The sequence below is a fragment of the Ovis aries genome, chromosome 19 (genome assembly GCF_016772045.2).
Source record: "Ovis aries strain OAR_USU_Benz2616 breed Rambouillet chromosome 19, ARS-UI_Ramb_v3.0, whole genome shotgun sequence".
Lineage (NCBI taxonomy): Eukaryota > Metazoa > Chordata > Mammalia > Artiodactyla > Bovidae > Ovis > Ovis aries.
The window spans coordinates 42,629,368-42,656,792 of record NC_056072.1 but is presented as its reverse complement, the minus strand read 5'-3'; the positions used below and the strand labels follow the sequence as shown (position 1 = coordinate 42,656,792).

Below are 27,425 nucleotides of genomic sequence, written 5' to 3'. Positions count from 1 at the left end.
TCATATTCATTTACTCAGCTTACAAGTTCTGACTATTATAAATTGGACCAAAGTTAGACTTCCAGGTATCTTGAAATTTTATTCATATAGAGATAGTCTATTGGTCAAATCTAGATGAGCTGCAAATTAGGAAAGACATATTCACATATCAAGAGATAACTATTTTGAAGAATTTTTAAACATCTTTCTATATACACTGAAATTATAGTCTCAGTTTTCAACTCCTTATTATATCTATTTATGATAGTGACAATTCTGTCCACTAGGTAACATGCAAGAAAGACAGATTGAGTATATAGACAACCAGAAACACTTAGAAGAGATTACTAATAAAGAATACTTACTCATGAACATTCTGGGCCCCATTAAAAGTCCTGTAAACCATGTAGGTGGTTTTCTGATAGCCATGTTAGCTTGACGTGGCTTGGTTGGTTGGTTTTTCATTGCTGATTGGACCAGAAGTGAATACTTGGCCCAAGCTAGGCCAATCATATTCTTTCTCCATGAAAGGAGGAACTGCGATTCAGGCATAGACTGTCAGCCTCAGCATTACTCTGAACAGTAATATGTAAACTCAAGACAGCCATATGTGACTGAGAAGTAAAGAAAGCTGGTGCTTGGAAGAATGGAGCAGATAGGAAGAAGTAAGCAGAGATGGGGTGTAGGATGCTGCCTACCTGCCTCTCTGCTTTCTAGTTCCTTATACAGATCCCTCCTGAGGCCTGGCTGCCCTTGGCTTCCAGGGTACAGCCCTGTATTCTTATTTAACAAATCCTTCCTGTCTGTTTCATTCAGGTGAGAGAGCTTGATAATGAGAAGCATTCACATAATGAGTTGTACTGTAACAACTAAGCTGCTGAGGGTGGAGCTCACAACAGACTGGTTTTCAATAAATCACTAGTATTTAATAAACAGTAATAAAGTAATATTGAATTATATGGATAAACTGTCAATAGCTTATTTATTTTTAAAAACCCATATAATATTACATATATTTCAAAACTTGAATTTAGATACACTTATCTCTAATGAGCCTAATAAGGTCCTTCTATATTGACAAGTGACTTGCATCAATGACATTTTTGAAATAATGAAATTATTTTGACATTATGAACTTAGTAATTATGAAAAAGAGAACAGCCATTTGAACTCACATAAGCTATCTTGATGAACATAAAAGCACCAGGTGATACAAAGATTCATGTCTAAAATGCACTGAACATCAAGTACCTATTAAGATGAAATATATATGCAAATAGAATAATACTGAGTAAATGGACACTTAAAGAGAGTTTGTTATGTTGCCAGGAACTGTGCTAAGGATTTTTCATACATTCCCAAAATACTACTGAGGTAATTATTATGCCTGAATTACTTTGACTTAAAGGACTTTCTCAAAGTCCCTCAGCTAGTAAAAGGCAGAAGTGCCATATAAATCTAGTTATACTATTAGCCATGACAACATAGTTTGATTAAGAAGACTAGACTAAACTAAAACTTCTAACAAAAACAACTTTATAAGCTCTTTAGAAGTTTGGAAAACAATTTTAAGAAACCAAGAAAAATGGACAGTCAGTCCCTATATAATCACCCATGGTGGATTCATGTTGATGTATGGCAAAACCAATACAATATTGTAAAGTAATTAGCCTCCAATTAAAATAAATAAATTTAAATTAAAAAAATAAAATAAATTTAGCTTATTAATGACTCTTACCGGGGGTTAGAAGGAGAAGGTGGGTTCATTTCTTTCTGATAGTGACGGCCCTGGTTGACAGGCTGTAAAAGATAAAACATTTCTGAGGAACTAATTAGCATAATGCTCTTTATATAAACTTTCACATGCACTCTCACTACTTTTTTTCCTGAGAAACAACCTGCAAGAAGGTTTATTTTACGAAGAGTTGAAGGTTGTTTGGGAGATCCAGGAAGTAACAAAGTGGTATATGAGGGAAAGCAGAGGTTATTTTAATGGCCAGTCACTGGATTAGACAGCATCTATCCGTCTATCAAGGCTATGGTTTTTCCAGTGGTCATGTATGGATGTGAGAGTTGGACAGTGAAGAAGGCTGAGCGCCAAAGAATGGATGCTTTTGAACTGTGGTGTTGGAGAAGACTCTTGAGAGTCCCTTGGACTGCAAGGAGATCCAACCAGTCCATTCTGAAGGAGATCAGCCCTGGGATTTCTTGGGAAGGAATGATGCTAAAGCTGAAACTCCAGTACTTTGGCCACCTCATGTGAAGAGTTGACTCATTGGAAAAGACTCTGATGCTGGGAGGGATTGAGGGCAGGAGGAGAAGGGGACGACAGAGGATGAGATGGCTGGATGGCATCACGGACTCGATGGACATGAGTCTGAGTGAACTCCGTGAGTTGGTGATGGACAGGGAGGCCTGGCGTGCTGCGATTCATGGGTTCACAAAGAATCGGACATGACTGAGCAACTGAACTGAACTGAACTGAACTGAACTGATAGTGTAATTAAAGTTCATGTGTGGAATTCTCCTCTTTGTGGAGTTTTTACACTGGTTGCTCCTTTGTTAACAGTGTAAAAAACCAAAATGTCTCCTGGAACTAATGCTGCATAGCAAATATGAGCAATGGACTGGAGACTCAGAGATATGGAATATACATATATTTGTATCTCAATGTTACTAAATTTCCAAGGATAATATCTATTTTCATTATTAGATACAGCATATACATATATTTATATCCCAATGTTACTAAATTTGCAAGGACAGTGGCTACTTTCATTTTTGAAATTGTACATAAATCTTAGGTCAAGGCAGTGAGTTTCCCCTAGCATAATAGAACCTCAAGCATTAATCACAGAACCAAAAGAACTGACTGATATCAATACTTAACAAAAATATGAAATCTGAATTTTCTCCTCTGCAAGAAATCTTTAAGTTACTACCTTTTTCAAAACATTGCTAAACAACTACATATCATGCAAGCCTTAAACACTTGCCTCCAATGTAACTTGATATTTTTTCTTTGTTCTATAAAGGGAGAAAATTCCATTATATCTGATAGAAATTCATTTTGAACATCTCCTCAAAGTATTTCTTTTATGTAGTTAGCAACCATATAATTCTAATATGAAAACCATTTTTAACATTCTCATTTCATCACAATTTGGAATTTGGTATACATTTTTGAACTGCATTTGAAGGACTCTGTTACTTCCTTACTTAACGGGGTTGATGTTAAGGTTTCTCAGCCATAATGTGGCCCCACAGTGCTGACCCCAGCTGAAGGAAACAGTGTGGCAATGATGCCTGTACATGAAAGGTACATTTCCTTATTTCCCACATATTCCTTAATTTAATGGGTCCTAAAATATTAATGACATGGGTGATGGGAATTCTCTAAACTGTCTTTCTCTATATATAATCTCTTGGAAGTGTTTCTTTAAATCAAACACCTTGTCTGATAATCACAGTCATTTAGCCTATCTGTGATGCACCATGAATTTAAATGTGCTCAGATAGTTTGGTAATTGGACCAATATCAATACATCACCATTTCAGTAATAAGAAAAACAGCTGGGAGAACAGTAGAAGGAAAAACATATCATAAGACATATTTGATCTCACAGGAGAAATAAGACTTCCAGCACTTTGCAAGTAAAATTTAGTACTATGATTTAGGCTTTATTATTTCACAGCAAAAAAGGAATTAGTAAGCAAAGGGCCTAACAGGTTCTCTAGACCAACTCACAGTGGTGTAGAAATACTCCCAGTAATATATTCATTAGTATTCATCCAGAATTTCAGCTGTACTCGGGCCTCTAGTGAATGGATCTCCGCCTATTTACTTTTTGAAGCATTTAAATAACTCTCTAAGCATCACAGTTCTGCTATTCAGACAAATTTCCATTTTCCTAATTTTATGCTGTTAATTCTATTTTACACCTGTCCCTAACTCCCTTCTTCCAAATGACTCACTCCACTCTCTGGAGAATAGAAATGGTTACAGAATGCTATTTGGTTTGTGACTGAGTTCTCACTTAGACTATACAGACTGCCCTTCCATGTTTGCTCATGTTTCTATAAAATAGACACAATGATACAAGGAGTAAAAAAAATACACTAACATAAAAGATTCACATTCACAGTGATTTTACAGTGTAAGAAAACAGAGAAATAATAAGTGCAAACTTTCTGAAGTAATAAGGACATGAATAGACAGAAAGGTAAATTTTAAAAATTCAGTTAAAAATAACTACAAGGTGGTGGAACCAGGTCTGAATACCCAGTTCTTTAACTTAATTTTTACTATTGAAAACTAAGTTTTTACCCCCAAATGTTTTATTTAAATTTAATAATAGCATATCATGGTAAAGCATTCTGACTCATACATGCAACTGCTAAAACTGACATAAACCCCAACTGCTAATGACTCTGTTGGGGAAGGATCCAAGTCTTGCTTTCAGGGGGGTGCGATACAAAGTTGGGTGGCCTCAGTTCCCTCTCTGTACATGTCTTCTAATTTCATAATCACGTTCAGGGACAGGAAGGGATTATGGCAATGATGCAGCTAAAAAGCTCCTTTAAGATATTCCAGTTCCCATGACTTTGCTTTTAATGCTTTCTAAAGGCAGAGCTTTCACTTCAATGATGTCTTTTTGTTTTCCTGGCCCACATCAGAATGGCCTAATTGTTTCTAACAGCTCTCTGAACATGATGGGGGTGGAGGCAGGGGTAACAGATGAACTGTCTGAAGCCAAACATCCCCATCCACAAATGGAATAGATATGCTTCTGTACATGTGCAACAGTAAACCAATTTCGACTACTTCTAGGTAGGGAACATTCCATGAAAGCACCAGTTAAAAAAAAAAGATCATCTTTAAAATTTTGGAATTCAGCAAGAAGCAGCACAGGAATAATAACGAACACCTGCAAATGACCAGTCCATGGAACTCTCCAGGCCAGAATACTGGAGAGGGTAGCCTTTTCCTTCTCCAGGGGATCTTCCCAACCCAGGGGTAGAACCCCAGTCTCCCACACTGCCGGCGGATTCTTTACCAGCTGAGCCACATGGGAAGCTCTACAAATAACCAAGACAATAATCATAATAGTAGTAACTGATATTTATTGAGCACTTACTCTGTGTTAAATCCTTGTTGGACTTCCGTGGTGGCTCAGAACGTAAAACATCTGCCTACAATGCGGGAGACCCAGATTCAATCTCTGGGTTGGGAAGATCTCCTGGAGTATTCTCCAGTATTCTTACCTGGAAGATCCCATGGATGGAGGAGCCTGGTAGGCTACAGTCTGTGGGGTCGCAAAGAGTGGGACACAACTGAGTTACTTTACTTTCACTTTTTCCAATTTTTTCACAATTCTATGAAATAGATAGGATTAACAACTGCATCTAAAGGAGGAGGAAATAGGACTCTGTGAGCATTTCTGTTCTCCAGAGGGTGGAGTGATCATTTGGAAGAAGGGGGTGTTAACCTAAGGTCATGCCAGTCAGGAAATAGTGGGGCCAGAATTTGAACCCATCCAATCTCATTCCTCAGTTTACCCTCTTAATCAGTAAGTTGCAGGGCTTAATCTAGCTCAGAGGTTCACTTAAATCAGTACGTAAATAAGTTTTGCGTAACAAATACGACAAACTCAGTTCAGTTAATGGTAGGAAGAAAAAGTAGTCCTGAAATACATGTATTTGATATATGTAGGACTATCTCCTTACAATAAATTAAATTCATTTGATTTCATTCTTATGACATGTAACTATATATTTGAAAATGTTTTGCCACATTGCTTAATTTGGGACAACAGAAGATAAAATAGACAATCCTCTAAGAATGAGAAAAGTTTATTTCATGAGGTGACTTTCATAGTCATTAAACACAGAACAACTCGCACATTTTAATAGTTTCTCCTGACAGCACAGATATTACACTGACTTCAATATTAGTTTTCGTATATCATTTCTATAGTGGTATAAAGAACAGCTTGCTCATCAGATTTATCTGCAGCTTAGCACAATCAACCACTTAATGTTTTTAGTTCAGGAGGATTAAAAGAAAACTCATTATACCCAAAGAGAGCTGAGAAGGTAATGAATCTGTAGATCAGGACAAAGTAAGACCTATTAACTAGAAAGAGCCTGAAATGCTAGTATGTTACACATTGTACACATAGCAGCCAGCAACCATCATGTAAAACACTATACGTTTATGAGCCTAGGAATGGAACAGATCCTAGAAACTTGGGACCTTGTCCTCTGGGTGGCGCTGTTGCTATGCACTAGAGTCGGGAAAACCCCACACTTGAAATGAACTGCCACTGAGCACAAGAAGCTCTGCTTTTCCATAATCAAGCTGCTAGACGTTTTGGGGTGAGGGAGAGACGTGAAGGCTAAATTAAAGAACAGGAGATAAGATAATCCTGTCATGTTAAAAGGTAAAGGAAATATTTTTCTGTTGTTATGTTAAAACCTATGAAAATGGCAAAAAAATGTTGCAAGGTTAATCAAGACCATAAATAACCTGTCTGAGAACTTCACCATATGCTTGCAATTTTATTAAGTGCATTTTGCCTCATTTTTCTCCAAATATTATGCTCTGCAGTATGCCGTGTTGATGGATGCATGCGAAGATTTTTTTTTTTAAACAAGCTGAGGAGACTTATGTGCTTGATATTAGGTCATGGGGATTAACTTAGAGGAAGGATGGCTTTGAGGCATCTGCTTACAAAGTATCACATGAGGCATGCTTTTCTTCAATTTAGATTAGAGGTGGGACAGAGAAATAACGAAACATTGGAACAATGAGTTAAGTCAAGCTCTGAGGGGTCAGTCTGAATGCTAAGCTCACATCAAAACAAGCACACCAGAATCTCAGCCCACCCTTACAGCCTTCAGTGGTCACAAAAAGAGAAAATATCCTAGCAATCTTTTCTGATCACTCAAGTGGTCCTTTGAGGAGAGCATCTTTGGGGGAGCAGCAAATTACAGTTAGTGTCAGATCATTATCTGAGGCACTAAGCACATATACTCCAAGCACACAATCAATTCCCAGCATGCCTACACAATGAAGGGCCTCTACTATTCCCATTTTATAGGTGATCATGCTAGCAAAAGGCAGAGCTGGGATTTGAGACCAGGTTGGCTGACACAGAGTCTAAATTATTTTGGTTGTCACTTTTTCCATTAACAGCTATTCCTCTTCCTGAAAAGGAACCACATACCACATATACATACACACACAGATACACACACACTCCTCAAGACATAGCTTTATGCTCCTATCAATCAAAATCCTTCACCAAAATAAAATTCACTTAAGAATCCATTATAACTAACTCTAGCTCTCTTCCAAAGGCTGCCTAGAGCCCAGTTTTTCAATAAATCTCATGAGGGCTACTCCTAACAGAACCCTCCAAAATTGATTACTTGCAGCCTGGTTTCCACAGAAGTTGAAAAGTATTGTTTTAATTGAATTTGGTTCTAAGTTAGAAACTTTGAAAAATTTGTCTGTCAAATGCCAATGGATTTCTCAGTAGGTTTGATTTATTTAGCAATGGATGCCTACAAAAGCCAATTTGCTATGAGAAATATGGTTACATTTAATTACACTTTTAAACGATTAACTTATTATAACTAAACACTTTTAAAATAGTACATATTACTCTGAACTGCACAGATGCTGAGGAAAGCTTTACTCAAAGTTTACTCAAAGCTTGCAGTAAACACAACAGCCTTAAAGACTTGTTTTACTCTCTGTAGGCTTCCTGGTTAGACTGCAATGTGTATGAAGTCATTAAGCAAAGATGCCAAACTGAATGTGACCTGCCTAAATCTTCTTTCTAAACTACTATCACCAAGCCTTGCCCAGAGGGAGATTTTTCCTTTTTGTGTGTATTTAATATCCATTTATTAAATCTTGAATGTAAAATACTACCAGCATCATTCAGGACTTACTTAAGCAAAGTACAGCTGATGTTTATTTTGGAATTTTGATAAAACTACCTTAGAGTAAAAAAGGAATCTTTTAATATTATTGACTGATTTACTCAACCAAACAACTAACAACCAGCGCTGACTGTGACCTCATGCTAGGCCCTGTGCTCGGCACAGTCCTGCCTTCAAGGAGCTCAGAACCAGGCTCAAGGGATGCTGATGACAGTGGTTACCTGATGTGCTAAGTGTTATCACCAAAGATACTGGGAGCCAGAGAAGAAAGAAAATAATTCTATGCAGGAGAGAGAGTTTCATGAAGATGGGACATTTGAGTTGGGCCTTCAAACACAGGAGTGTTCAAGGTAGAGAAGAGGGAAGGAGGGTCTCCAGGCAGAGAAGAGGATATGGATAATGGCATCGCTAACAGAATGTGGACAAAAGGCAGGGCCATGCTGTGCGAGCTGCAGTGTAGCTGGAGGAAGCAGCAGTGTTGTTGGGTCAGGGTGGGCAGTGATTATGAGGGAAGCAAAAATTCATTTCAAGCTCTGTTTGAGGTAATGGAGAAAAAAAGGTACTAAGAGGAGGTAATCATGTTAAAGGAGACAATTGATTCTGCTCCTTTTCAGAACCTGGAATTCCTTTTCTCCTCTCTTTATGTGATGAGCTTACACTCATTCTCTGGCTTACCTGCAGCATTCTCTGTGAAAATATCCCTGAAACCAACAAGTAGAATTATTCCCTTGCACGTGTTCCCTCGTCTCTTTATCTTATTATCACTCTCTTGTTATCATGATAATGATATCCTATTATCACTCTCTTACAGTGAGCTGTTTACCTCCAATATGGTGAGTATCTCAAGACTCTTCAGTTCAGTTCAGTCACTCTTTCGTGTCTGACTCTTTGCGAACCCATGGACTGCAGCATGCCAGGCCTCCCTGTCCATCACCAATGCCCAGAGTTTACTCAAACTCATGTCCGTTAAGTCAGTGATGCCATCCAACCATCTCATCCTCTGTCGTCCCCTTCTCCTCTAGCCTTCAATCTTTGCCAGCATCAGGGTCTTTTCAAATGAGTCAGCTCTTCGCACCAGGTGGCCAAAGTATTGGAGTTTCAGCTTCAACATCAGTCCTTCCAATGAACACTCAGGACTGATTTCCTTTAGGATGGACTGGTTGGATCTCCTTGAAGTCCAAGGGACTCTCAAGAGTCTTCTCCAACACCACAGTTCAAAAGCATCAGTTCTTTGGCACTCAGCTTTCCTTATAGTCCAACTCTCACATCCATACATGACTACTGGAAAAACCATAGCCTTGACTAGACAGACCTTTGTTGACAAAGTAATGTCTCTGCTTTTTAATACGCTGTCTAGGTTGGTTATAACTTTCCTCCAAGGAGTAAGCGTCTTTTTATTTCATGGCTGCAGTCACCATCTGCAGTGATTTTGGAGTTCCCCAAAGTAAAGTCTGCCACTGTTTCCACTGTTTCCCCATCTATTTCCCGTTAAGTGATGGGGCCAGATGCCATGATCTTCGTTTTCTGAACGTTAAGCTTTAAGCCAACTTTTTCACTCTCCTCTTTCACTTTCATCAAGAGGCTCTTTAGCTCCTCTTCACTTTCTGCCATAAGGGTGGTGTCATCTGCATATCTGAGGTTATTGATATTTCTCCCGGCAATCTTGATTCCAGGTTATGTTTCTTCCAGTCCAGCGTTTCTCATGATGTATTCTGCATATAAGTTAAATAAGCAGGGTGACAATATACAGTTTTGATGTACTCCTTTTCCTATTTGGAACCAGTCTTTGTTCCATGTCCAGTTCTGACTGTTGCTTCCTGACCTGCATACAGATTTCTCAAGAGGCAGGTCAGGTGGTCTGTATTCCCATCTCTTTCAGAATTTTCCACAGTTTATTGTGACCCACACACACAGTCAAAGGCTTTGGCATAGTCAATAAAGCAGAAATAGATGTTTTTCTGGAACTCTCTTGCTTTTTCAACGATCCAGCGGATGTTGGCCAAGGGCAGACAGACTGAAAACCACCATCAGAGAAAAGTAACCAATCTACTCACATGGACCACAGCCTTGTCTAACTCAATGAAACTATGAGCCATGCCGTGTAGGGCTACCCAAGGTGGACGGGTCATGGTGGAGAGTTCTGACAAAATGTGGTCCATTGGAGAAGGGAATGGCAAACCACTTCAGCATTTTTGCCTTGAGAACCCCATGAATAGTATGAACAGTATCTCAAGGGTGAGGAAAGACTTGTTTGTATCCCCAGCACAGTCCACAGAAGATTGTACCCCTCAGAAAATATGTGGGATGAATTAATGTGGGACAGACAAGCTAGACTGCGGTGAGTGTTAGCATGGAGATAATCCTGGCTCTTGTGACGGAAAGGAAGCTACCTCTCTCAGTGAGCCTGGAGAAGGATTACAGAAGGCTTTGGAGCTGAGTCTTCAGAGATAAACTGGTACAAGGTACAAGGATGCATGCAAAGTGCCTTTAGCAGATTACCACTGGCATTAAAGCATGGAGAGAAAGGTGGAGAGCAGTGAGAGATGATCCTGGAGAGGGGCAGGTCTCAGATCATGGTGGGGGGACCATGTATGCCAGGCTAAAGAGGCAATGAGGAGTTACAAAAAGGCTTCATGTAGGGATGAGATCATTATCAGATTCATAGCCAGGATGAATAATAATGACAATAATAATGAAACTAATCTTAATTTATTAATTGCTTATCATGTCTCAGACACAGTGCCATGTGCTTGACAAGGTCACAGCTTGGATGTGAACCTTGGCGATTTGACTTCAGAGCCTATGCTCCTAACTACCATGCTATAGTGCTTGGATTGCAGGCACCTTAGTATTAGGAAACTGATGAGGGAATTTGTATAAGATATGAAATACCAAAGCTACGGTATTAGATGAAGTAAAGTGAAGTCACTCAGTCGTGTCCGACTCTTTGAGACCCCATGGACTGTAACCTGCCAGGCTCCTCCATCCATGGGATTTTCCAGGCAAGAATACTGGATTGTGTTACCATTTCCTTCTCCAGGGGATTTTCCTGACCCAAGGATGGAACCCGGGTCTCCCACACTGCAGGCAGACTCTACTGTCTGGGCCACTTTTGATGTGAGGGTGGTATTAGATAGGGAGGGTTAAGAGGTAAAAAGGAGAGGGGATTCTCAGGATTTGGAGACCAATTGGGTGTGGTAAATGAAGGGGTGGGAGAAGTGGAGATGTCTCTCAAATTTCTGGCTTGAGTGTCAGTGTGGAGGATGGTGCCATCACTGTGACATAAGGAAAGCAGGGTATCACTGTGATGAAGTTATGTCTTCTTCCATCGCTTCTTTTTCATTGCCCTGGTACCACTTCTAAAAAGAAAATCATGAGCTCCCAGAAAAGACCACAGTAGTTCTTGTAAATTGCTCTATTTAGACTCTATACGAGCAACAAGATGCAGAATTCATTAAGCAATGCAATTTTCCATTTGTTGATAGTTCCAATATTGAAATAGACTGAGTTTGATGGAATAATAAATATATCTTATGAATACCAAAGGTAGGTTTTTCAATTATTTTCTCTGTCTAAAAAAATAGACTGTTTTCAATTTCTTATTTGGTCAAATAGAGGGGCTATTAAGTTCATTACCAATGGTTATTTTCAGCTGTAGACTTTTAGAGCGAAGTAGTTGTGATGCATGGGGACTTCAGTCCTTGCCACAACAGGACAGTGATGGGACATGGTATCCAGGGCAACTAAGAGTTCAGCCTTTTCAGTCTTGAATAATCACTTTCCAGCTTGCCGTTTGTAATGCTGGGTCTCTGAGCTACTTCATGACAGAATGAGTTTGTTCAGAAGGCCACTATTCTCTTTGTTACTTTTGGTTTAAATGGCTGCTAAGAAATATTTTATAAGAAAGGCAGTATTTCCATTCCACTGTAAATTGCACTGGCAAAAATCTGCAACTTACTCTTCTGTTCTTAGCTCTGGCTATCAGGGTACTCTGAGTAACCAGCACACAGGGGTATGTTTTTCTGGGTGGGTAGGTACTCTTTGGGCCCAAGGTTGCTTGAGGTGTTATGTATGCTTGATCATTCAGTTTAATGAAAGCACAGCTAAATAAGGTAAGACCAACTTGGAGGGTGGTCAAGGTGGTAAAAAGAACACTAAAGAAAAACTAATATCATCGCCCCCACCACCCCTTATCCTTAGAACCAATCTGTATTCCTCATCTGTGATTTGGAAGTTCTCTCCAGAGTAGAAATCGCAACTTCTGCTAGATATTCATAGCACTCATTTGACAACTGAGTCACATATCAAGAAGTCAATATCATGGAGGCTAGAAGCTTAGAACTGAGAGTCATGCCAAACTAGTTCTGCGTCACTTTACTCAAGAGTCTGTTTTCTCAACTGAAAATGGGAACTCAATAGGGCTTACCACATAGGATAGCAGCAAGGAGTAAATGAGAAACGCAAGGGCTAGTGTCAGGGCCTCTGAGATTTCTAAGAGCTACAAAGAAGGTGGAGATCTGGAAAAAAAATTACTTTAAAATAGAAAATGAAAACTTAAAAATTGATATTTAACTCAATACTTAAAACATAACTTATCCACTGTTAACTACACTTAAACTTAACCTTTCTTTATGTTATTTTATATAAGCATGAATCAAAGGTGCTTACAGTTTTATATTTTCTTTCAAAAATTGTCTGGTAAAAAACTATATTTACTACTGGATTTGAAAGCGCATTTTAATATGTTTGATCTGATGTTGAATGTAGCATTATAAGTAAATGTTTGTTCGGTCTATGGAGATCTTAAATGCTTTTAGGTTCTTAAAGAAATGGCAGCTCTAATTACCATTATTATAATAAAGATTTTATTCTTCTGCCCCATGACATTTCTTACATTGTGACTGACTGTTCTGTGAATGTTTCTACTTTGTCTTTTCAATTAAACCATAAGATCCATGAGGATGGTACTGAAGAATAGATGGAGTATAATCACTGGGCTTTGTTCTGGGCTCTACCACTGAGCAGATATGGAAGCTTGAGTCCAGACTTTAGTTTCTTCAACTGAAAAACAGGCAGACTGAGGCCTGCTCCAGGCCACCTGCTAGACTACAGAGAAAATGAAGGGCCGCATTTAAGAGTGCTTTAACCGTATAAACATACAGGATAGTATAAGCTGCTGAAGTACTTGCAATGCCTCTCATGGTCAGAGACACAGGGAGGAGTCAGCAAAAATCCGGTGACTTCCAAAAACGGTTTTTTTCTGCCACCATATCCAAGCTCTACTTGGTTTAGTTATAGTCTCTTCCTTTTTGTTCATTCATTTAACAGATACTTTTAAAACATATATTGAGCCTGTTCTACGTGACAGGGCTTGTGCTACGGAGCTGAGAATGCAATGAAATACCTAGAGTCTACAGTTTAAAAAAAAAAAATTTGGAGAAGGAAATGGCAACCCACTCCAGTGTTCTTGCCCGGAGACAGGGGAGCCTAGTGGGCTGCCGTCTATGAGGTCGCACAGAGTCGGACACGACTGAAGCGACTTAGCAGCACAGTAAAATTATTATTTTTCATTTTCATGTAGGGTTTTATATCTCACCGCACAATTAACATACATTATCTGAAGGTGCAAACTAAGTCACTTTAGTAGTGTGACACTTTGCAACCCCATGCACTGAAGCCTGCCAGTCTCCTCTGTCCATGGAGTTCTCCAGGCAAGAATATGGAGTGGGTTGCCAGGGCCTTCTCCAGGGGATCTTCCCAACCCAGGAATTGAACCTGGATCTCCTGCATTGCAGGCAAGATTCTTTGTTTGAGTCACCAGGGAAGCTCATTATCTGAAGATAAATAAGATAATTTAAAACAAGACAATGCCTCCAGTATTACAACACTATTTCAGAACAGTTTTCATGGGAAGTGTTCTCATTCGGGCCTACTTTTCCTAGGCGAGGCTGGGCTTTGTTACAGAGAGGCTAGAACCCTGATTAAGGCAGTAAACAAAGTTGCAAACCCCTGGACTCACAGGTGGCAGGCAGGAGTTCCACGTGGTTGTGTCGTCACTGCTGGTGCTTATGCTGACATTACAGTTGTCAACCTGGGATGCGCTCAGGCCATAGGGAGCCCCAGTGTCCTCCAGTTCTTCATTCTGTTGCCGCCGTAGGCTGGCGAGCATTTGCAACTCAGATTCACTAATCTCACTGGGCTGATAGTTTCTCCAGTCATACTCCTGACCAAGAGAGAAGAAATTAAAAGAGCAATGAGTCACTTGGCCTTTCTTAATTTTATGGGCTTCCGTAAATGCTATTCTACAGCCTTAACCCCTACAATGGCTCCCCACTGACAGAGGCCCAGATGCTTAACAGGCCTTTATATGCCGCCCCTGCCGGCTGCCTCACCGTGTCTTCTCCTGACGTCACACTGTCCTCCATTCAGGTCCTCAGAAGCCTCAAACCCACTCTTGCCTTAGTGCCTGTGCACACGCCAGTGCTTGGGTGTGAATGCCCAGCTGTACCTTAGGGCCCAGATCATGTGCTTTTCTTCAGAAAAGCTTTTCCCAACAGTTCAAAACTGGGTCAGTTCCTCCACATTATGTGCTCTCAGAGAGTATTACAGTGTACATTTTTAGCACCATCACAGCCGCAGGTACCTAACTGGTTTTGGAGTCCACAGGTAGTGTGTGAGTGCTACAAAGGCAAGCTCCACGACTGTCTTACTTTCATTGTATTTCTCACACCTGGAGCCCAACCAGTATTTGAGGACTGACTAAATAAACAAAAATTCAAAATGGCTTTTTGTAAAAGAAAAAATCACCTTTCATAAAAATGGTTTATAAGAGAATTGATAAATTTCATTAGTGTGAACACTAGGACCAAATAAATTCAACTAACAGTAAGAATGAAGATAACGAATGTTGTTAAAAGCCACCAAATAAAATATGAACTGAAGATGGGAACATGTAAGGTCTGAAAGCCAGAAAGACCTCAGAGCTACCATAAACACTTAAATTCATATGGACTTTACTATACATATGTAATCTGTCAAGTCTACTACTATAAATCTTCAGAGGCTAGTATAAATATTATTTCAATGTATAGGGAAGAAACTGGCATATGGAATTTTCAAATCTCTTCCCTTTTCTCTGGCTTAAACCAAATTTCGTAGCTAACATTAACTTCAACATCGCTGAAATGTTAACATCCTATACGAATGAGCAGTGTGATTTATATCCAGGACTGGCAAACAACTTGAAAACACTAGTATAGCCACTATGGAGAACAGTGTGGAGATTCCTTAAAAACTGGAAATAGAACTGCTTTATGACCCAGCAATCCCACTGCTGGGCATACACACGAGGAAACCAGAATTGAAAGAGACATGTGTATCCCAATGTTCATCGCAGCACTGTTTATAATAGCCAGGACATGGAAGCAACCTAGATGTCCATCAGCAGACGAATGGATAAGAAAGCTGTGGTACATATACACAATGGAGTATCACTCAGCCATTAAAAAGAATACATTTGAATCAGTTCTAATGAGGTGGATGAAACTAGAGCCGATTATAGAGTGAAGCAAGCCAGAAAGAAAAACACCAATACAGTATACTAATGCATATATATGGAATTTAGAAAGATGGTAACGATAACCCTGTATGTGAGATAGCAAAAGAGACACAGATGAATAGAACAATCTTTTGGACTCTGTAGGAGAGGGCGAGGGTGGGATGATTTGGGAGAATGGCATTGAAACATGTATACTATCATGTAAGAAATCAATCGCCAGTCTAGGTTCAATGCAGGATACAGGATGCTTGGGGCTGGTGCACTGGGATGACCCAGAGAGATGGTATGGGGAGGTAGGTGGAAGGGGGGTTCAGGATCGGGAACACATGTACACCCGTGGCGGATTCATTTTGATGTATGGCAAAACCAATACAGTATTGTAAAGTAAAATAAAATAAAATCTGAAAAAACAAAAACAAAAACAAAAAAGAAAACAAACTTGAAATACTTTTGTATATCTGGAATCAGTGATAATGCTCAAAAAGTTTTTCCATGACACATAAGACTTTTTAAGATATTCAAATTTCTAAATTTGTTTTCTTGGATGACTCTTTGAGATAGCTACTGTCTTTTCTTCTGCCTCATTGGGATGTAAAAGGTTAAGAAAATAGCAATTGAAAAAAATTCTTAGTGTTTCTATGACACTAAAAGCTTTTTAATAAAGCATTATCATCCACATAACTTTGGGGTTATGAAAGCCTGTGATCCAATACTGTGATGTGGAGGTTTTCTGCAAAGTTGCCAGTGGAAATGCACTTAAATTCTTATACTTCATGGTTTCTGCAGCTTGGCACCCTTAATAGATGTCATGAGTAAGAGTCCATGAGCATTTAATATGCTTAGAGACTTCTTTGAATAAAACAGATATTACAAGGAAAAAAACAAAGTTTATATTCCAAAAAAGGCACTTTAAAAAGAGAAAAATAAAAACAAGTTCAAAATAAACAGGGGAGTGATAAACAAAAAGATGCTCAACATCACTGTCATTAGAGAAAGCAAATCAACACAACAATGAGGGACCATTCGCATCCACTGGGACTGTTACAATACAAAAGATAGATAGTAACAAGTGCTGACAAGGATGCGGAGAAACTGGAATCCTCATGCATCACTGGTTGTGATTATAAAATGGTGCAGCCACTTTGGAAAAGTTTGGTGGTTCCTCAAAAGATGGGGCCAGCAATTCACTTGCTGGGATATATCCAAGAGAACTAAAAATATATGTGCGTACGTACGGAAACTTCCATATGAATGTTCAGTAGCAGTATTATTCATAATAGCCCCAAGGCAGAAACCACCAAATGTTCATCATTTGGATGAACGGATTTTTGTTTATCCATACAATGGAGTATTATTAGCCATAAAGATACATGCTACAAGATGGGTGAATGTTGAAAATATTGTGCTAAAGTGAAAGAAGCCTGAGACAAAAGGTCACAGATTATATGATTTTATGTATATGAAATATACAGAAAAGGCAAGTATACAGAGATAGAAGGGAGACAGGTGATTGTCCAGGGACTGAGGAGAGATGGAATGGGCAGTGATCTCTAATAGGTAAGGGGTTTCTTTCTGGGGTGATGCAAATCTTCTGAAAGTAGGCTGTGTTGTAGTGATGGTTACAGAATGTCCTGAATATACTAAACACTTCTGAACTTTATGGTATATGAATTAATTATACCTCAATTGAAAAAAAAAAGTAGAGAACTGTAAAGATGGCGGAGGAATAGGACGGGAAGACCACTTTCTCCCTCACAAATTCCTCAAAAGAACATTTCAACGCCGAGCAAACTCCACAAAACAACTTCTGTAGGCTGGCAGAGGACATCAGGGAACCAGAAAAGCAGACCATTGTCTTCAAAAACAGGTAGGAAAAAATATAAAAGACGAAAAAGGAGACAAAGGAGGTGGGGAAGGGAAGCCTGTCCGGGGAAGGGAAGCCTGTCCCGGGAAGGGAATTTTAAGAAGAGAGGTTTCCAAACACCAGGAAACACTCTCCCTGCCGAGTCTGTGGCGAGCCTTGGAAACACAGAGGGCAACATAACAGGAAGGAAAAATAAAGAAATAATTAAAACCAAGAGATTACAAGCCCACCAGTAACTCCCCCAGTGGAAAAGCAGCACAGACGCCTGCATCCGCCATTGGGAAGTGGGGGCAGGGCAGGGACGCGCGGGAGGCGCGGGCTGCAGTGCTTTGCAAGAATCGGGCAGGAACGCCCCACGCGCAACCAGAACGATCTAACTTGGGCTAGCAAACCAGACTGTGGGATAGCTACCACGCGAAAAGCTCGAACATAAGACACCGCCAGGACCGAGCACAGAACAAAGGATGGAACGGAAAAGCCGGCTGCAGACCATCCCCCGCCGGGGACAGGCAGCCAGAGCCGTAAGGACTGGAAAGGGGCAATTGCAGACCCGGAGAGACTTTACTCACCTAACTGCAAGCATGCTTCTTTGCTAAGACTTCTGGGGGTGCTGGACAGTCACAATCTGCCTCACGGGGGGCACCAGCGGTCCACCCAGAAAGCTGAGCAGCAGCGGCAGAAAAGGTGACAAGCCACGGCAAGCACGCTCGCCAAACTCCTGAGCTACTCGGACCTGGGAAGGGCACAAAGCACAGTCCCAGCTGAATCTGAGCCTCTGAGGGCTGCCTGAGCGCCGAACCTGAGCGGCTTGGATCCGGGAAGTGCACGCAGCCTAGGGCCGGCCCCAGACGGTTCCCGGCTGAGCATCGTAGAGCCGGAGCGGTTTGTGCGCCGAGAGAAGGGACAGGTCAAGCGGGGCTGAGACACTGTGTGCACACGACAGTGCTATTTGTTTGTAGCATCCCCCCTCCCCACAGCGCGACTGAACTAGTGAGCCTAAAAAACCAGCAAACAGAACAAGTTAAACAGAGGGAACCACCTTGGAAGTGATCCCACACGGCCCACAACATCAGAGAAGGGCCAGTATATATTTTTATTTTTAAAATCATTCCTTTTTTTTTTCTTACTTTTTTAAAAATTGTTAAGTCTCCTATTTCTCCTCTAATTTTTATTTCTATAACCTACTATTACTATTTAAAAAAAAAAGACTTTTTTTTTTAAGGCAAACACCATATATAGTCTTTGGATGGTTGTTGGTGGTTTTTTCTTTTTTTGTTTTTGTTTTTTGTTGTTGTTGTTGTTTTTTTGTTTTGTTTTGTTTTAATAACTCTTTTTTTCTTTCTTCCTTTTTCCTTCTGCTTCTTTTCTTTAATATTGTATTTTTGAAAATCCAACCTCTACTCTAGATTTTTAATCTTTGCTCTTAGGTTTTTGTTGTCAATTTTGTACATTTAAAAACCCAAACTTCACTACCCAAGTTTACCTGAGAGCGAGATTACTGGCTTGACCACTCTCTCCTCCTCTGGACTCTCCTTTTTCTCCACCAGGTGGCCTCTGTCTCTTTTCTCCCCCATCTCTTCTCTATCCAACTCTGTGAATCGCTGTGTGTTCCAGACGGTGGAGAACACCTAAGGAACTGGTTACTGGCAGGATTTGTCTCTCTCCTTCTCATTCCTCTCTCTTATCCTCCTGGTCACCTCCGTCTACTTCCTCCCTCTCTTCTTCCCCGTATAACTCTGTAAATACCTCTGAGCGGTCCAGACTATAGAGCGCACATAAGGAAGTGACTACTGGCTAGCTTGCTCTCTCCTCTTTTGATCTCACCGCATCTCATTCCAGTTACCTCTAACTACCCCCTCCATCTTCTCTTCTCCTTGTAACTCAGTGAACCTCTCTGAGTGTCCCTCAATGTGGAGAAACTTTTCATCTTTAACCTAGATGTTTTATCATCGGTGCTGTATAGATGGAGAAGCCTAGAGGCTACTGTAAAAATAAAACTGAAAACCAGAAGCAGGAGGCTTAAATCCAAAGCCTGAAAACATTAGAGAACTCTTGAATTCAGGGAACATTAAGCAATAGGAGCTCATCAAATGCCTTCATACCTACACCGAAACCAAGCTCCACCCAAGGGCCAACAAGTTCCAAAACAAGACATACCACGCAAATTCTCCAGCAACACAGGAACACTCCCCTGAGCTTCAATATACAGGCAGCTCAAAATTATTCCAAAACCTTTGATGTCTCATAACCCATTACTGGTCACTCCACTGCACTCCAGAGAGAAGAAACCCAGCTCCACCCACCAGAACTCCAACACAAGCCTCCCTAACCAGGAAACCTTGACAAGCCACTGATACAACCCCACCCACAGTGAGGAAGCTCCATAATAAAGAGAACTCCACAAATTACCAGAATATAAAAAGGCCACCCCAAACGCAGCAATATAAACAAGATGAAGAGACAGAGGAATACTCAGCAGGTAAAGGAACAGGAGAGTTGCCCACCAAACCAAACAAAAGAGGAAGAAGTAGGGAATCTACCTGAGAAGGAATTACGAATATTGATAGTGAAAATGATCCAAAATCTTGAAATCAAAATGGAATCACAGATAAATAGCCTAGAGACAAGGACTGAGAAGATGCAAGAAAGGTTTAACAAGGACCTTGAAGAAATAAAAGAGTCAAAATATAATGAATAACGCAATAAATGAGATCAGAAACACCCTGGAGGCAACAAATAGTAGAATAACGGAGGCAGAAGATAGGATTAGCGAAATAGAAGATAGAATGGTAGAAATAAATGAATCAGAGAGGAAACAAGAAAAACGAATTAAAAGAAACGAGGACAATATCAGAGACCTCCAGGACAATATGAAACACTCCAACATTCAAACTATAGGAGTCCCAGAAGAAGAATACAGAGAGAAAGATCATGAGAAAATCCTTGAGGAGATAATAGTTGAAAACTTCCCTAAAATGGGGAAGGAAATAATCACCCAAGTCCAAGAAACATGGAGAGTTCCAAATAGGATAAACCCAAGGCGAAACACCCCAAGACACATATTAATCAAATTAACAAAGATCAAACACAAAGAACAAACATTAAAAGCAGCAAGGGAAAAACAACAAATAACACACAAGGGGATTCCCATAAGGATAACAGCTGATCTTTCAATAGAAACTCTTCAGGCCAGGAGGGAATGGCAAGACATACTTAAAGTGATGAAAGACAATAACCTACAGCCCAGATTACTGTACCCAGCAAGGATCTCATTCAAATACGAAGGAGAAATCAAAAGCTTTACAGACAAGCAAAAGCTGAGAGAATTCAGCACCACCAAACCAGCTCTCCAACAAATTCTAAAGGATATTCTCTAGACAGGAAACACGAAAGGGTGTATAAACCCGAACCCAAAACAATAAAGTAAATGGTAACGGGATCATACTTATCAATAATTACCTTAAACGTAAATGGGTTGAACGCCCAAACCAAAAGGCAAAGACTGGCCGAATGGATACAAAAACAAGACCCCTCTATATGCTGCCTACAAGAGACCCACCTCAAAACAAGGGACACATACAGACTGAAAGTGAAGGGCTGGAAAAGATATACCACGCAAATAGAGACCAAAAGAAAGCAGGAGTGGCAATACTCATATCCGATAAAATAGACTTTAAAACAAAGGCTGTGAAAAGAGACAAAGAAGGCCACACATAATGATCAAAGGATCAATCCAAGAAGAAGATATAACAATTATAAATATATATGCACCCAATATAGGAGCACCGCAATATGTAAGACAAATGCTAACAAGTATGCAAGGGGAAATCAACAATAACACAATAATAGTGGGAGACTTTAATACCCTACTCACACCTATGGACAGATCAACTAAACAGAAAATTAACAAAGAAACGCAAACTTTAAACGATACATTAGATCAGTTAGACCTAATTGATATCTATAGGACATTTCACCCCAAAACAATGAATTTCACCTTTTTTTCAAGTGCTCATGGAACCTTCTCCAGGATAGATCACATCCTGGGCCATAAATCTAAACTTGATAAATTCAAAAAATCGAAATCATTCCAAGCATCTTTTCTGACCATAATGCATTAAGATTAGATCTCAATTACAGGAGAAAAACTATTAAAAATTCCAACATATGGAGGTTGAACAACACACTTCTGAATAACCAACAAATCACAGAAGAAATCAAAAAAGAAATCAAAATATGCATAGAAACGAATGAAAATGAAAACACAACAACCCAAAACCTGTGGGACACTATAAAAGCAGTGCTAAGAGGAAAGTTCATAGCAATACAGGCATACCTCAAGAAACAAGAAAAAAGTCAAACAAATAACCTAACTACACCTAAAGCAACTAGAAAAGGAAGAATTGGAGAACCCCAGAGTTAGTAGAAGGAAAGAAATCTTAAAAATTAGGGCAGAGATAAACGCAAAAGAAACAAAAGAGACCAGAGCAAAAATCAACAAAGCCAAAAGCTGGTTCTTTGAAAGGATAAATAAAATTGACAAACCATTAGCCAGACTCATCAAGAAGCAAAGAGAGAAAAATCAAATCAATAAAATTAGAAATGAAAATGGAGAGATCACAACAGACAACACAGAAATACAAAGGATCATAAGAGACTACTATCAGCAGTTGTATGCCAATAAAATGGACAACGTGGAAATAATGGACAAATTCTTAGAAAAGTACAATTTTCCAAAACTGAACCAGGAAGAAATAGAAAATCTTAACAGACCCATCACAAGCACGGAAATTGAAACTGTCATCAGAAATCTTCCAGCAAACAAAAGCCCAGGTCCAGACGGCTTCACAGCTGAATTCTACCAAAAATTTCGAGAAGAGCTAACACCTATCCTACTCAAACTCTTCCAGAAAACTGCCGAGGAAGGTAAACTTCCAAACTCATTCTATGAGGCCACCATCACCCTAATACCAAAATTTGACAAAGATGTCACAAAAAAAGAAAACTACAGGCCAATATCACTGATGAACATAGATGCAAAAATCCTCAACAAAATTCTAGCAATCAGAATCCAACAACACATTAAAAAGATCATACACCATGACCAAGTGGGCTTTATCCCAGGGATGCAAGGATTCTTCAATATCTGCAAATCAATCAATGGAATTCACCACATTAACAAATTGAAAAATAAAAACCATATGATTATCTCAATAGATGCAGAGAAGGCCTTTGACAAAATTCAACATCCATTTATGATAAAAACTCTCCAGAAAGCAGGAATAGAAGGAACATACCTCAACATAATAAAAGCTATATATGACAAACCCACAGCAAACATTATCCTCAATGGTGAAAAATTGAAAGCATTTCCCCTAAAGTCAGGAACAAGACAAGGGTGTCAACTTTCACCGCTACTATTCAACATAGTTCTGGAAGTTTTGGCCACAGCAATCAAGAGCAGAAAAAGAAATAAAAGGAATCCAAATTGGAAAAGAAGAAGTAAAACTCTCACTGTTTGCAGATGACATGATCCTCTACATGGAAAACCCTAAAGACTCCACCAGAAAATTACTAGAGCTCATCAATGAGTATAGTAAAGTTGCAGGATATAAAATCAACACACAGAAATCCGTTGCATTCCTATACATTAATAATGAGAAAGTAGAAAAAGAAATGAAGGAAACAATTCCATTCATCATTGCAACAAAAAGAATAAAATACTTAGGAATATATCTACCTAAAGAAACTAAAGACCTATATATAGAAAACTATAAAACACTGATGAAAGAAATCAAAGAGGACACTAATAGATGGAGAAATATACCATGTTCATGGATCGGAAGAATCAATACAGTGAAAATGAGTATACTACCCAAAGCAATTTACAAATTCAATGCAATCCCTATCAAGTTACCAGCCATATTTTTCACAGAACTAGAACAAATAATTTCAAGATTTGTATGGAAATACAAAAATCTCGAATTGCCAAAGCAATCTTGAGAAATAAGAATGGAACTGGAGGAATCAACTTGCCTGACTTCAGGCTCTACTACAAAGCCACAGTCATCAAGACAGTATGGTACTGGCACAAAGACAGACATATAGATCAATGGAACAAAATAGAAAGCCCAGAGATAAATCCACACACATATGGACACCTTATCTTTGACAAAGGAGACAAGAATATACAATGGAGTAAAGACAATCTCTTTAACAAGTGGTGCTGGGAAAACTGGTCAACCACTTGTAAAAGAATGAAACTAGATCACTTTCTAACACCGCACACAAAAATAAACTCAAAATGGATTAAAGATCTAAATGTAAGACCAGAAACTATAAAACTCCTAGAGGAGAACATAGGCAAAACACTCTCAGACATAAATCACAGCAGGATCCTCTATGATCCACCTCCCAGAATTCTGGAAATAAAAGCAAAAATAAACAAATGGGATCTAATTAAAATTAAAAGCTTCTGCACAACAAAGGAAACTATAAGCAAGGTGAAAAGACAGCCTTCTGAATGGGAGAAAATAATAGCAAATGAAGCAACTGACAAACAACTAATCTCAAGAATATACAAGCAACTTATGCAGCTCAATTCCAGAAAAATAAACGACCCAATCAAAAAATGGGCCAAAGAACTAAATAGACATTTCTCCAAAGAAGACATACAGATGGCTAACAAACACATGAGAAGATGCTCAACATCACTCATTATCAGAGAAATGCAAATCAAAACCACAATGAGGTACCACTTCACACCAGTCAGAATGGCTGGGATCCAAAAGTCTGCAAGCAATAAATGCTGGAGAGGGTGTGGAGAAAAGGGAACCCTCCTACACTGTTGGTGGGAATGCAAACTAGTACAGCCACTATGGAGAACAGTGCGGAGATGCCTTAAAAAATTGCAAATAGAACTACCTTATGACCCAGCAATCCCACTGCTGGGCATACACACCGAGGAAACCAGAATGGAAAGAGACACATGTACCCCAATGTTCATCGCAGCACTGTTTATAATAGCCAGGACATGGAAGCAACCTACATGTCCATCAGCAGATGAATGGATAAGAAAGCTGTGGTACATATACACAATGGAGTATTACTCAGCCGTTAAAAAGAATTCATTTGAATCAGTTCTGATGAGATGGATGAAACTGGAGCCGATTATACAGAGTGAGGTAAGCCAGAAAGAAAAACACCAATACAGTATACTAACACATATATATGGAATTTAGAAAGATGGCAATGACGACCCTGTATGCAAGACAGGAAAAAAGACACAGCTGTGTATAACGGACTTTTGGACTCAGAGGGAGAGGGAGAGGGTGGGATGATTTGGGAGAATGGCATTCTAACATGTATACTATCATGTAAGAATTGAATCGCCAGTCTATGTCTGACGCAGGATACAGCATGCTTGGGGCTGGTGCATGGGGATGACCCACAGAGATGTTATGGGGAGGGAGGTGGGAGGTGGGTTCATGTTTGGGAACACATGTAAGAATTAAAGATTTTAAAATTAAAAAACTAAAAAGATACTGAAGTCTAAAATAAAAAGAAAAAAAAAGTAGTTCAGTAATCAGATGTGGAAGAAAGACTAGCCATTTGACTTTGGGATCAACAGTAAACACCTGACTTTCTGCCTTTCAGTTTTTCTGTCAAGAAGTAGAACTAAACATTCTGGCATGTCATGGTGGTGGTGGTGGTGGAGTCGCTAAGTCGTGTCCAACTCTTGGGATCCCATGGACTGTAGCCCACCAGGCTCCTCTGTCCGTGGGATTTTCCAGGCAAGAATACTAGAGTGGGTTGCCACTTCCTCCTCCAGGGGATCTTCCTGACCCAGGGATTGAACCTGGGTTTTCTGCATTGCAGGCAGATTCTTTACCACTGAGCCACCAGGGAAGTCCAACATGTCACATAGGTATGCATAGATAATACATGCTTTTAAAATGAAAAAGGAAATTTTGTTTTCACAATTTTTATTTAAGAATAAAGCTTTTATATGTACTTAGTATGATTAATTCAGCCATTTTATTTATTTATTTAATCTACAAGGCTATTCTGTGCCTGAGGTACAACCTTGGCTGCTAGGACAGAAAAACAAGAGCCAACGGGCCAGTGGTTAAGCCACACAGATCTCAGTCTGGGCCCTGGTTTCACCTTTTACCAGCTGTATGTGATTGGGAGAATCACTTTATCTTTCCATGCCTTAGTTTCTTCATCTGTAAAATGGGAGCACAGTATATAACTCATGGGATTTTCAGTGTACTAAAATACTGAGTATCAAATGCTTAGCACAGTACTTGACAAAGAGCTCTACTAAGTGTCTCCAAATTTATGATTTGTGCCCTGTTGTTACTATTCTTTCCTCTCATTTTCTCTGGCCCCTTTCATCTATTCTGTACTATGCTAGGAGCTAGGAGAATAAAGAAAATGGGACACATCTCTGCTCTCATGGAGCTCACAGTCTGGAAAGGGAGAGATAACAGGTATTATAAACTGGGGTATCAACACATATATATGGGATCTAGAAAAACGGTACAGATGAATCTATTTGCAGGGCAGGAAAAAGATGCATAGACCACAGACATGTAGACACAGCGGGGATGGGGAGGGTGACACAGACTGAGAGAGCAGGACTGACATATATTTATGTCAATTATATATATTCTGTACAAATTTACAAAATTTTGTACAAAATTACAAAGCAATTATGCTTCAATTAAAAAATCAAGCCATTATAATGTATCATGATTAATACTACAACAGAGATATGACTAAGATGCAACTGCCCAGCAAAATTAGAAAAGGCCTCACAAAACCAAAAGTGAGCAGAGACACCAGGGTCATGAACAGAGCCACTGTTAGCGGAGAGGTAATTAACTTAGTTCCTTGATATATTCTTGATCTGCAATCTCTTAAACCATTCAAAAAAACCCCAGAAAAGGCTAAATCATTTATATATATACAAAGGCTTGCAATAAGGTCTTCACATTAAAGTAGACCCAGCATAAGATGTCATCTAACTAAATCACGCAACTCCTAAGAGGCAAAGTGCCTTATGTAATTCCATCTCTGAAAGGCTCAAACTGTTACGTATAACCCAATTTTGTCTCAAAATATCCTTGTAGGACAGAGGGGACACAATATCAATCAGATTTATTTTAGGAGCAGGTAATGGGCTCAGGGCTATATAATTCAGCTATGCTTAGATTCCTAGGCAAGTCCTTCCCTCATAAAGCCATTCAATCCATTCATTTTCACTGATCTTTTTTCAGACAGTTTTGGGAACCTAAGTCTGTGAAGCTACAAAGATAAGATGTGGCCCTTGCTTTCACAGGTCTTACAATCTAGGAGGGATAAAGAGTTCTAAAGAAATGAGTATACAATAAGGAAACATATACTGAGGTATGGTATTAATAATCACACTGAGTTTTGATAGTGATTAAAAGGAAAACTGGTAACTCCAGCAAAATGATAAAACACAACAAACAAAAATAATCTTTCAACTTGAAGCCCTCCGCTTAATCTGCCTCCTCAAGATTTTAACGTGGAATAGCTTAATTGAGCAAACTTCTGCCTATAGAATCTGTGGTAAGAACCAACCCTACTGAACTGAGGGGGACACAAGCCTGAGTTTACAATGGCAGTGTAGAGGCAGAATCAGACATGGCCATGGGTTAATAAAATGAGATGACCAACTTCCTTCTATTTTACATGGATGGGAGAGTAATAGAACTGAGAGAAAATTGGGTCATTATTCTCACTCTGGAGCCTGTAACATTTTCGAGACTCTGAATCAGGTTTGCATTGTGACAGTGCCTGATACCTAGGTCACAGGGGACATCATGTTGTAAAAACTCTTAATAAAAGCTCTAACAAGCAATCTTCTTTGTATTCTTTTAAGTTACACCAAGATTCAAAAGGCACTACTACTACAAAAGGGATGGTGGCTCTTAGAATAGGATATGAAAGGTAACATGAGAAAAGGGAGATATACCAAATAGTCTGGTATTTCAGAAAAGAGAGAGGTCATTTCCTGTAGGGTCAGGCATCATGGAGGAG

The 27,425-nt window shown here is 39.5% G+C and overlaps 1 protein-coding gene across 8 annotated transcripts in view; it reads right to left on the bottom strand.

Moving 5' to 3' along the window:
• The window catches only part of CFAP20DC (CFAP20 domain containing), a 260,347-nt gene that overhangs the window by 61,005 nt on the left and 171,917 nt on the right, over positions 1–27,425 (bottom strand). For 6 of the 8 annotated variants that reach the window (XM_012099769.5, XM_012099779.5, XM_060402276.1 and 3 more), the window contains 2 exons: positions 13,952–14,155; positions 1,718–1,779 (listed from right to left, as the gene is read on the bottom strand). In XM_012099769.5, coding sequence (XP_011955159.1) covers positions 1,718–1,779; positions 13,952–14,155 — 266 coding nt within the window. The remainder of the gene's footprint in view (positions 1–1,717; positions 1,780–13,951; positions 14,156–27,425) is intronic. The other 2 variants (XM_042235990.2, XM_060402281.1) reach the window with 1 other exon arrangement.